Here is a 13,241-nt window from a genome sequence, read left to right as displayed (position 1 = left end):
TAAAAATTCTTTTTTATTTGAGTCGAAAAAAAAAAACAATAATTATCGTGACAATAATTCTTTTTCTTAAATTTTTAATAAAAATTAATTAAAATACTACATTATAATTACCGTATCGAAACGATCGTATAAACTATCGAAAATACTTTCTATCCATGCTTCTTTAAAGTTTGATTTACATAATTATTTTACAAACTTCACAAGATAGCATCTCTAAACGCGGAAGTGCAATTAAAATGAAGATTTAGCAAGAATAAATCGACGTATAAAAAATCAAACAACAAATATTTTGCATAATTGCAATTTAATTGCACCCGTCCGATAAACGCGATATGCTTGATTAAATAATTCTCACATTAACGTTTTATTTATCATTTTACTCTGCAGACTTATCAAATTAACGGCATTACAACATTACACTTCAAAATATTAATAAAATAGCTCTAACATATATATAAACGACATTAATACTATCTCGTGAGTGCGCACGCGTTCAGAAGCCTTAATATTCACAAGCTTTCGTATACATTTCCCTGATGTAAAAGATATAATTTACATTTGTTGACATTAACAACAATCATTATTATAATGATTCTTGCTTAATGATACAACATTTATTTGTACCATTATAGTTTAAGATTTGTTCAGTATGTTAACTTTTTTAGCGGAAATGCTGAAATATTCGTAATTTTTAAATCAATTTGAAGTGGAATTTCCTTTAAAATAAAATGTGGATTGCAGATTTAATTACGAGAAAATATGCAATGTATGAAATTTATGAAAAGGCTGTGAAAAATTAAATTTATCGCAGAATTACCGCATAAAAATTTTGTTTTTATACAGATTAACTTTTATACAAATAAGCATGGCATATTATTTGCTACTTATTCCATCAAATAATAATGGACCATGTGCTTTATATTCATAACTTCTCAGCTGATGGTATCACTGTGATTGCTTCACATAATCTGGAAGTATTACATATCCTTATTTCTCTCTGAGGAATTTAGGTCATATTTCGCATTTCTCTGTCATTTTACTGCTTCGCATTCGCGCGCGCATTTGGAAAATTGCGGTTCAAAGACAATTGTTCCATTGTTATATAATAAATACGCTATCAGTCGGATAGAGCTGGAAGAGCTTGCAGATATTCGCGAGGAGTCGCGGGAGCCGGAAGCAAGTAACCATCTGGATCCAAGACATCCGGGGTACGAACTGTCACAGGACCCTGCGGCGGTCTGGGCAATGATCCTTGCTGGATCAATTTGCTCTGCGCCTTCTCCAGCCTATCCAGGATGTCGGGAAACTTGATTCGTTCCCGCGGTTCCATCTTCCAGCAGTCGCTCATTATCTGGCAAACGACAGGCGGACATTCATCCGGTGGGAGAAGCATGATGCCTTGTAATATGAGTTTTACAACCTGTGTGTGCGTTGTAAAAATATGTTTGAGTCTCTATAATAGAATTAATAGACTAATAGAGCTATTGGAAGCACATTTCTGACCTCTTCGTTATTATGACCGTAATAAGGTTGCTTCCCGAATGAGAATACTTCCCAAAGGACAACACCGAAACTCCAGACATCAGTTTCTAACGTAAACCTTCCGTACATTACGCTTTCCGGCGACATCCAACGAACTGGTAGCAAACGTGATCCTCCAATCTGAGTATATTTAAAAAATGTGATGATTTAAAATTATGTAATGTAGCTACTACGCGCTCACATTAAAGATATGATTAAGGAGAAATGATGCATCAAGAGTTCTCCTTTCCTCTATGTAAAAGAAGAAAAAGTATCGAATTTTTTTTATATTATAATTTTACATAATACTTGAATGAATTTGTACCTTGTAATAGTCGCAGGTGTAGATATCTCGCGACATGCCGAAATCAGCGATTTTCACCACTAAGTCTGAACCCACCAGACAATTTCGACACGCCAGATCGCGATGCACGAATCTTTGCGCCGACAAATAAGACATGCCAGCTGCTATTTGTATCGAAATCCAATGCAGCGAATTCTATAAGCAATGATATTTTATCTTTGAATTATTTCCGTCGAGATAAAAAAAATCGCGCTAACTGCATTTATAATATAAATTTTATATCGTGTATGTGTGCGATAATAGATACATATAATGGTTTGTTTCGGATATAAAAAACGCGATTAACGATAAATCGCATGTGAATACCGCATCGTAATGTAAGAATTGCTGTAGCAACACGTAATTAAATTCGCGTCAAATGCGGAACTTTAGCGTGTTTTGCCGTATTATAAAAATATTTCGTAATTGATTACGTGTGTGATCGATTACGATACCTTCGTTAATGATTGCACGCCGGGTTTCGACAATCTAAATTGCGGGGAGTTGGCCCGTAGTACCTCGGCGAGATCACCGTATGGCATATACTCGAACACCATCCACGGATTATTCGCTGCATCTCGAAGCACCATTCCCTTTAGGGACAAGATGTTCGTATGACTGAACGTGGACATAATATCTACTTCTCGCATAAAGTCTTGTTCGGTTTCGGGCGTGGCGGTATCTTTTAAGACTTTTATAGCAACAATCTCTTTCGTGTCTCCGTTATGCCATTCACCTGTAAAATTTTTATTCTAAGAAATATCTCTGACGTTATTTATAATAATTCATGAAGCTATATAATCATATATATATATAAAAATAAGTTAAAAAATATTATTAATATTCGGAGAATATCCATTTTGTGAAGTTAAATTTCTAAGTGTTGAAGAAAGAAGAAAAAGGATTACTGAATACTTTTATGAATTTTTTTTGAGTTTTTTTTCTGTTATGTATTTTTATTTACTCAATTTAAATGATTTTGTACCTTTGAAAACCTTTCCAAAGCATCCTTCGCCGATGTCATGTAAAAATGTGAGGCTCTCCCGTTGTATAATCAGAACCCCAGGAGAAGTGCAGGTGAAATATTGAGGATTAGGCGTATACTTATGCGCTAATAATAATCCTTTTTTCAGATTTATTGGAGTCCCCTAATAAGATACATCAAAAGCGGGACATTATTATAATTATCAAAGATCATTAAATGCGCGTTATTAATTTTAAGATGTATAATATAATAATAAATGCAAACACTAGGCTAGTAAGAAACTGATTTCAGTTAATCTAATTCAAAATAATAAAATATATTTATTAAAAAAAACGACTTACATCTAAAGGACTTCTTTGAGATTTGATGCTATAACTCCGTCTTCTTACACCGTATACAATACTCAATAAAAGCATTATTACCGCGACGAAAGCTACAGCTGCTCCTACTATTTCAGGTACCTTGTATCTTAATCCTTCCACCTGTCGCATTTAAATCATTCTTATATTTATAAATAGTCAAACGAGATTATTGTGTAGACCTAAACATATGCATATAAAACTTTGGGATTATACTCAATAATAAAGATACCTGCTCAGCCTCCGGAAGCCCGGAGGGCTTCGTACTATTCGTGCCATTGTTGTTACTTGGTGGGATTATGTTGTGTATCGGACGAGGCGTTAGAGGAACTACACAAAATTATTGACTCACGTTACGACGTATTAAATTGTAACATTGGTTTTATCTTTACTATATGGACAATGAATTATATATTTTCGTAATTATTTAGGTTTTCATCAAATTAATCGTTACTCTAAATTATTAATTACAGCATTGCTCTTTTTTTTTTTACAGCGGAGTTTTGGCGAATAATAATCGCGCAGAGCTTTACCGATTACACGATTTGGACATCTTAAATCCGGCGTGGGTGGCGACAAGTCGTGAGGGCACACGCATTTCGATGTGCTGTCCGGGAAGCTGCGACAGGCCGCCTCCTTTCCGCAGATGTACGGATGATGCTTGCACGCCTTGATCTCGGAACTTCCGTAGATCGACGACGCTATTACGTCTGACTGCTGTTGATTGGATACGTTCACAGATAAATCTGCAATAATTATTATTTATTTTGCATTATTTTCTACGCCTTGCGGCGGATCTCTACGAGGGCATTTCAATAAATAAGATAACAAGACCTGTCATGTGTGGTATGTGAGAATACATATATTCATATATAACTGTAACATATTACTTTCCCACATATTCTTCACATATCTAGTTATTTATTCCACTAGTGCATCAAGGCATCGATTCCAATAGCAAAGAAATCAATGTCAAGATCCTGGAGGACACAGATGCTGGACCACCCGTCTCACAGCCCTGACCTTGCACCAAGTGATTTTCCTCTGGTAATTTATACAATCTTTTCATAGAAGATAAAGCGAACATAACGTTGCAATATATGTCTTCTCTGTCTTTGAATAAAAATTGCAGATATTTCAGATGAGTCGCGTTTGAATAAAATGTCATTCAAAAAATGGAAAATTTAAGATACAGCGTGGATTTCCAGCAGTTAACGCTGGAATTTGACGGCGGACTTTTGTCGCTGTGGCGTCGGTCGTGCCGGGAGGCAAAGAGATTGCCTCCGTGAGATTCGCAGGACCATCGCAAACGGACTGTAAAGGGCGCAGCTCGGGGAAAGAAAAAGGGCTACGTATTTGGATTGGGCACAGAAAGATAGAGACAGTGAAGGCATTCATTTGGTACTCTTGAAGCATGTAACGGGTCAAAGCGTTATCTCTGCGGTCAGCGCTCCCCGACAACGAGTCTCGCTATGTGTACCTATTATCGCCCCGTATATTCCTTGCCTGCCTGCAAGTATCTCCATTACGAGATTTCCCATATTTATGAGATCGCCCGTTTCTCTCGACGAGATCGATGCCGCATTCGAGCGGCACGTGTGCACATATAATGCTGAAATATAATGGATTGACACGTGTGACACACGATTCGTCGCAACCTTGTCACGCGGATGCAACTAGGAAGACGGTGGTCCCTCTTCCTCATCGGTGAAAGTGCCTTTCGAAGGGGATTCCGAGCGACGTGATCGCTCGTGCAATTTATTGAGGGTTAATTCCTACCACCGCAATCAATTATGCCGCCGCCAGATATCGGGATTTTCGCATTTATACGCGTTTATTACATTATTACTGACCTCTGCTCTTTGCCATTTAATGCGCGACATAGAAAACCACTATTGGCTCCCCCGGCTGACCCTCGATAGCATGAATATCGCGTAGTAAGTAGTTAGCAGAGAATTGTTTTAGTTTATGCTTTGCATTTATACACATTTCCAGTAATTATGATATAATGCAACATCATAATTTACTAATTTGTAAGAACTCGACTAATCAGTTTAGTTATTAATACTGTATGGCATTTTCTTAACAAATATAAAATCTACCCTTTCTTAGGAATACTTTTGAAGGAGGGTACCAGTTGTTGCTACAGTTTTAGAATTCATTATTCTACTAAACTTATGATAGCTTTTGATTTAATCGAAAAAGTAACAAACAGTACAAAAGTAACAATAGTGACATTCGATCCTAATTGAATCTGATACATTATCTTTTACTGTTATGGTTAGTTGATGATAAATTTGGAAACTTCAATGCAACCACGTGTGCCGAGACGCGTTTATTTGCAAATCCAGCCTTTAGGCCTGCAGACTACAATCGGGGCATTATATTTGCGCGAACGCCTCATCCTACCTAAACGTACGATTCATGAAGGGACCGAAAGAGATTACGATGAATCGCGAGGTGGTCGTGAAACAATATATACATACAAATAAATATTATATACAGGACGATTTACAACTACTGTCTGAAACGAAAAGCGTAGATTATTTATTTTAATCAGAAACAAGGCTTCTTATATAATATGAAATAATATGTTTAGAGAAATTAAAAGTTATTAAAATTATATCTTGGTAATTAAATCTAAAATCAAAATTCCGTTAAAATAACTCATGTTTGAAATAAAATAAAAAGTAAAGTTTTGTCATCTATTTACACTTCCTGATTACAGGCTCTTTCTACTGATCTTCGTGATAATATAATAGCTTATACAAATAGAGCACATTTTTTATTATTTTGCTCGCGACATTATACAAATATAAAAACCTATTTTATGATATATAAACCTGGTTTAATTATCAAAATGACAATTTTAGTATGTAAATTTTAACGAAATATTAAAAGTTTATATATAAGATATTCTATTTTGTGTTGTGTGAACGTAGTATTGTGAACGTATGCGGTTATCATCTTGAACCGGACTTATCGAAAGGTCGAAAGTACCCAATATTACAGATAACGACAGAGGGCATAAAAACAGGGTTGATTCCCGATTTCTTTCTAGAAAAACCATCTGTTTGCTAGACAAAATATATATAGATAAGTTTAGTCAATTCTGATTTCTAATCTTGTTAGTTAGTTTTTTATATATAATTTTACTTTTAATGTAATAAATTTATACATATTTTTCTTTTTAATATATACATATAATAAATGTATAGTTATACATATTTACGCACGCACATCAGTCAAGTATATACGTAACGCTAAAAATACACTAACATTATAAATAAATTAGTGCTAACATAAATAAAATTTCTTTATTTTTTTCTTGATAAATTGATAAATTATTCATATTTATCTAATATTTGCAAACAGCTTCTTAATTGAGCTAAATGATTAATTGCGAATTATATAATTTTCACGCTGTTTACAATGTGTTATAAAATATCTAATTACAATATTTGTATTTGAGATTAATAATTTATAAAATTCAAAATAGAATTTTAGGCGTAAAGAAAAGTCAAAGGTCTCTACAGATATAATCATCACGATTCATCATTAAATTATGTGATTCATTTATTCCTGGAATATTGCTAGGATATTGTTAGAGATAGATATAGAAAAAGAGAGAGAGAAAGAAAAATGTGTCAGTCCATATACGTCTGTTTTCGTTATCTAATATAATATACATAAAATATTAAATTTAAAATATTCAAAGATTATTTAATGATTTTAAATTTTAAAAATTAAAATAAAGTATCGAATTACAATATATATAGAAATAGTCTGATTAAAATTTCTCTGAAATAACTGAAATAACGAAACTTCAATATAACTTTCATCAATTCACATTAAATATAATTTGTGAAGTGGTCATATCGTTATCGTTACTTATAATATAATATATTCTTGGTAATTTATGTATCAGACTTTTAATTGAATTTGATACAAATTAGATGACTCTTGATTATTCCACGAACCTATTAACCCAATGAGATGAAGAACAAGCTACCGTGTGTATTCAGATTTCTCAAGAGAAGCTTTCAGAATTCCTGACGCAAGTAAACACATCAAATACGTCAAATCAAACTTTCAAATCTTTATAAGCATTAATTTCATTGCATTAAAATTTATAACACTGTGGACTGTATTTATAATATCTTTATAAATATGTATATAAATATATAAATATGTATATAAATATATAAATATATATTTTTCTTTAAAAAAAATTATAATAAATATAATCCGTTACATATATGTATTATAATTTACACACACACACATACATACACATCCCCGATATCAATAATCTACATTGCTGACTCGATATTTTTGTCGAAAAAAAATCAACATGCTATTGATAAAATTATGAAAATAATTGATAAAATTACATGTAAAATGACATCTTACCTGTTCTTGTTTCAGGAGAGGAAAGGCCTCTTTTTCTCGGCACTCTTCGTGCGTACATCGCGCGTCTATACGTGCAGGTAAACAATGAATGAACGAAAATCACCCTCTCCAGTCGGAGAAAATAATTCTCTGCACTCGTTTGCTCCTCTCTCTTCTTTGCTACGAGGTGTCAATTACCATCGACACGCTAATTGCATCGGTATTACTTCGACGAGAGAGATCCTTGGTACAACCGCCCCTAATACGGACGCCATTGGATCTTTGATATTTTCACAAATATGGTTTTATCGAAAATCCGAGAGATTGTCATGGACGACTGTCATGATAAAACACTCGTATCACCTCACATCATACGCACTATCACGTGACACATAATAGGACACCGAACGACCTTCGCATTTTCGTTCTCTTCTTATTTTAGCCCGATTTATTAGATCCGCGCATCGATTTCAAATTTTTCGGATCTTCATCGCCGATCTTCCCCGTGAGATTTTCATCGCTGATCCTGACCGAGGTTGTTCCCGAAATGACGACGGGTCATATTGTTTGGGAAACGGAAGTCCTTCGAGCACGCTGCTGAGGATCGGCAACGGTGTGGGTGGACGTTGAAACTTTAAGCCGGAAGCCGAAACCTCGTGCACACCCGGGGTGACTTGAGACGACTTAGGGCGAATGACGTAGGTGGAGACGGGAGTGAGATGTATTCTCTCTTCGATGAATGCTTAACCGAAACTGAAGATCGTCTCTTCGAGACTCCCTCGCTTTGCTACGCGCACGAAACAGAGCCCATGTGTGTGTATATATGTGTGTGCGTGCATACGGTACATGCGTGCAGGGATTTACGCGAGATTTTAACTCGGTTCATCATCGCGTCTTGTCGGTTCGACCTACGCTATCGTTAAAAAACGATTCACGTTGGCCCGTCGTAAGCCTCCGAATTTCTTAAGCAAGGGTGCGTCTTCACCTTGGTTGCGTCTTGGCTCGCACCTGACACGCCCGTACGGAACGTCCACCTACGCATTGGCATGAAAATTATCAAGTACATAAGAAGTATCGCATTGAAAGTCTGAGTTACATTATTTCGGTAATTGGAAAATTTTTCAGATTCTACAGTTTCAACATTCGAAGAAGTAATTGCTATTTTTTGTCAAGCATGAAGAGTATTTTTAAATTATTTAATATTAAAATTAATTGTCGTTTCAGACAGTGACTTTCTCTTTCTTTAAAAAATATTGGATTCTTTTATCTAGAGATGATAATTAAATTGTCTGCGCGAATAAATACGCGTTACGCGTACATCGTATCAGTACGCGTTGTCTGTAACACGCTGACGCTATCACGACTGCTTATCATTATTTATTCTTAATCCAAGAAAACACAGATATTTATTTTGCTATTTTTTTCTAGATTTGAAGCGTATATAAGCGTATATATGCGTCATGATTAATGAAATAAACCGAATCATCGTTTTGTAATCAACAAGATCATAAATATCGCAATCAGTATTCTGTAATACAGGAATTTGATAATACTTGCTTAAGTTAGCAAGTTGAATCATCAGATACACCGCGATAGGAGAATATGTAATGACTTAAAAAAAAAATTTATTTATTTTTGTTGCAATTATTATATTCTCACATTCATACGTTAAAAATAATTTTTTTTACAATCAGACAGTCTGATTAAAAGGATGTAGCAAATGAAAGAATACATATTTTTTTATCAGTCTGTGTACCATTTATCTTGCGACTTGAGCGAATAAAAAATTTAATATGCTATCATGATGAGCTTGATACGTTATTGCCTAATGAAGTGGTACCCTCACTCTGTCTCTCTTTCTCTCTCTTTCTCTCATTTACTTACTCTTAAGCGAACAACTCGACTTTTCAGCTTCCGATCATGATAAATAAGTCGACTCGATTCACGAGAACATGAAGCTTCTGTACAGAAGTTATATGCATGTGTTGAATGTGTGTGTCTGTGTCTCAAAAAATACGTATCATCCATAATGCACACGATGCGTGCTTGCGCTAAAGCTTATTAGAAATCATTTGGTCACTCGATTTTGATTTCAATTGACACGAAATTGTCGTAGAATATTCCATAAAAATAATATAATATCGAGAATATAAAATAATACACATTATTATTACAATATTTCATAGAGATTTCTTTTGACAGCTAAAAAGTCGGACAATAATGTATCAAATTTTTATCACACGGTACTAAATAATAAGATTTTTATTCGCTCAATTTACATATACCAATAAGAAAAGAAAGCGCATTTATTTCATTCATTATATCTTTTTAATTAAAATGTGTTTTATTAAATTATTTTTAAAATATATTCCACGGGGAGGAGGGGAATATTTTTAGAGAAATGTTGTTCCATTATCATGCCGACTGTTTACGAAATAAGAGACCATTTCTGTGTGGGTAGTAGCTGTGATGAGATTCGGACCGAAATAATTTTGAAGGATCACCATTCGGTATTAGCGTGTACGATTGATGCTGTTCTCGATCCCGGGACGGGATAATGCTGTTTCGACGTCGGGGATCCTGATCGTTAATAAAGCGGGTGGTTTATAGTTTCTAGAGATCAAAACACGTACCAAGTAGGCGAGAAATGAGTCGAAACACAAAAGTGCGGCGGGGGTTGCGGGACAGGAGGGGAGATACGTTAATAGTTTTCGAAGAGCCTTCGTCGGAATGGCGTAAGTGTTGTATATTTACACTGGCGTTACAAGCTCACACCTGGACACAAGAATAGCGTCGGTTCCTCTTCTTTTTTCCTTCTTCTTCCCCGAAGTATTTTCTCGAGCAATACGTCAGACTTTTGTTTGACAAAAGCGACCGCTCCACATTCTTATCCGATGTATTAATGTAGTTATTTCGATGGTGTGCGGTTTTATTGTGGATGTCATACAGTTTTAAAACATCAAACGACACAATGATATTATACTCTCATTAATGATGATTCTCAAATCGACGGATACGAAGGTGTGATAATAAATTATCATTGAAAGAAAGCAAATTTTTTTATACAATTTTTAAAAGACTTTTCTAAAAGATTTTTTAAGTTTTATAACTTTACCATTTTTTTTAATGATTAACGCAATTATCCATATATCTATAAAATCCATATATCTATAAATTTACAAATACTTTTTTTACGATGTTACGCAGAATTTTGCAACAAATATAAGGACTATTTTTGTATAGCATTACGAAGAGAAAAAACATTGCCTCTGAAATTGTATCGGAAAGAAGGAAGGATGCGCACAGGGTGGCTTACACCCGTCGAACATTGCGGATTGTCGTTTGCGTTCCAATGTCGCCGAACGACTTAAAGTCGGCATGCGTACAGATGGTGGCGGCCGTAAGAAGAGGGTGGTCTAAAAAAATAAAGCGACTAGCACGAACACCGGAGTTGTTTGTGTTTCCACGCGAGATGGGTGATTCTTAAATGACAAGAAGCAACTGGGATAACTTTTGTATCTCGGAACAATGCTCCGTGGAATCGGAATCGGAAGCGGAACGGAGAGCGATTTTTTACGAGTGATCATCTACAAGAAGTAAGGATGAATCTCCTGCAAAGGATGAACACGTGCGATACTATCGTGATGACAGGTCCGGAAGAATTTAGACGAAAGATATAAAGGATATTCTCTCTTAACGATTGAAAATAATTTGATATTACGTACTATATAGAAAGTAGAAGTAATTAATTATATTTTTTTGTTATACGATAAAGCTTTTAAATTATATAACTAAATATATCTGTAAGGAAATGATTATTAATGATTAATATCTGTATTAATATCTGTAAAGAAATGATTAGTTTTATTATAATCTCGTTCTGAATACAACCCATACAGCACACAAAGATTGCATACATATTGTAGCAATCTTTCACCGCAATATTGCAACTTTGCAAATTCACTGCAAAATGTTGCTGCATCATTGCTGTGGAATTGCAGCAATGATAAAATGTCCGCTTTTAGGAATATTGCAACAAAATATTATAGCAACATTGCAATGTAATGAATTTGCAATGATGTATATATATTTATTTTTGGGTATATAAATGTGTAATTATTGACGATACATTGTAATTAAATGTCTTTATTTGTACTTATGTTAACGTTATAAATAACATAACATTGCACATAACATATTATTGCACTTAACATGTTCACGAAATAAAAATATATTTTTTTTTTATATTAGAGAAATATATAAAAATGGTTCAGCTTTACGCGCCGCTTTTATTACCACTAATAATTTATTGAATTTTGTCCATTATTGTTTTCCTTTGTTAAATGTCTGTAAAAATAAAATAGGAGTTAAAATTCATATTTACATAAAAATATACATACTGCAAATATACATAAAATAGGAGTTAAAATTCATATTTACATAAAAATATACATACTGCAAATATACATAAAATAGGAGTTAAAATTCATATTTACATAAAAATATACATACTGCAAATATACATAAAATAGGAGTTAAAATTCATATTTACATAAAAATATACATACTGCAAATATACATAAAATAGGAGTTAAAATTCATATTTACATAAAAATATACATACTGCAAATATACATAAAATAGGAGTTAAAATTCATATTTACATAAAAATATACATACTGCAAATATACATAAAATAGGAGTTAAAATTCATATTTACATAAAAATATACATACTGCAAATATACATAAAATAGGAGTTAAAATTCATATTTACATAAAAATATACATACTGCAAATATACATAAAATAGGAGTTAAAATTCATATTTACATAAAAATATACATACTGCAAATATACATAAAATAGGAGTTAAAATTCATATTTACATAAAAATATACATACTGCAAATATACATAAAATAGGAGTTAAAATTCATATTTACATAAAAATATACATACTGCAAATATACATAAATATTTTTATCAAATATTTTAAAGTTCATATCTACAGCAAAATAGAAAATTAGAGAAAGCAAAAAATATTCACATAAAAAATATACGAACATATATCATAGATAAATATAATTTTTACTTTTGCGATCTCAATAATTTTAAGGTTATATAGGTTATTAACCTTAGGACATGCTATTCTATTATAATTAATTAATACATAATATATATAGGTCGCTATAATAAAACATAATATTATCAAAAAGCTCTTACCTTTTCTCGTACGCAACAATAAAAAATGTGAATCACGAAATACACGACAATCACAGATATGTGCAGCAAGACCGGCGCCTACTACATACGCACACAATCGCGAACGCGTACATGTGCTGCGCAAAGCATACAGTGCAGCAATATAAGCCAATTTAAGAAAAATGTTTTAATAAAATGAACCATTTAGTATTGTTTATCGTTAACATCTTTCATGTAGAAATATTGCAAAAAATTATTTTATTATAATATTTTATTATTAAAATTATATAAAAATTGAATTTTGCAATATTTCCGAAATATTAATGTCATGTTGCTACAAGTGTGCTGGTACTTTGTGGCTCTATATTTCTGCAATGTCTTTGTAATGTTGCATTGCAATTTGCAACATTGCAATGTTGCTGCAATATAATTGCAATG

The 13,241-nt window shown here is 33.2% G+C and overlaps 1 protein-coding gene and 1 long non-coding RNA gene across 2 annotated transcripts; both read right to left on the bottom strand.

Moving 5' to 3' along the window:
- Window positions 1-45: 45 nt before the first annotated feature.
- LOC115243626 (BDNF/NT-3 growth factors receptor-like) lies at window positions 46-8,617 on the bottom strand. Its single transcript, XM_029820760.1, has 9 exons — window positions 7,622-8,617; window positions 3,742-3,954; window positions 3,441-3,538; window positions 3,191-3,331; window positions 2,850-3,012; window positions 2,320-2,600; window positions 1,847-2,020; window positions 1,504-1,662; window positions 46-1,420 (listed from the first exon to the last, which is right to left on the bottom strand). The coding sequence occupies exons 1-9, from the start codon at window positions 7,677-7,679 to the stop codon at window positions 1,118-1,120; spliced, it is 1,590 nt and encodes a 529-aa protein (XP_029676620.1). The 5' UTR covers window positions 7,680-8,617; the 3' UTR covers window positions 46-1,117.
- Window positions 8,618-11,812: 3,195 nt separating this feature from the next.
- Window positions 11,813-13,233, bottom strand: LOC115243656. The gene is made up of 2 exons (XR_003885252.1): window positions 12,825-13,233; window positions 11,813-11,947 (listed from the first exon to the last, which is right to left on the bottom strand). It is a non-coding gene; the product is annotated as an uncharacterized LOC115243656 (long non-coding RNA).
- Between the last annotated feature and the right edge of the window lie 8 nt (window positions 13,234-13,241).

This window comes from Formica exsecta, unplaced genomic scaffold (assembly GCF_003651465.1).
Source record: "Formica exsecta isolate Colony F162 unplaced genomic scaffold, ASM365146v1 scaffold72, whole genome shotgun sequence".
Taxonomy (NCBI): Eukaryota; Metazoa; Arthropoda; class Insecta; order Hymenoptera; family Formicidae; genus Formica; species Formica exsecta.
Note: the sequence above shows the minus strand (reverse complement) of the source record. Positions and strands in the feature narration are given on the sequence as shown.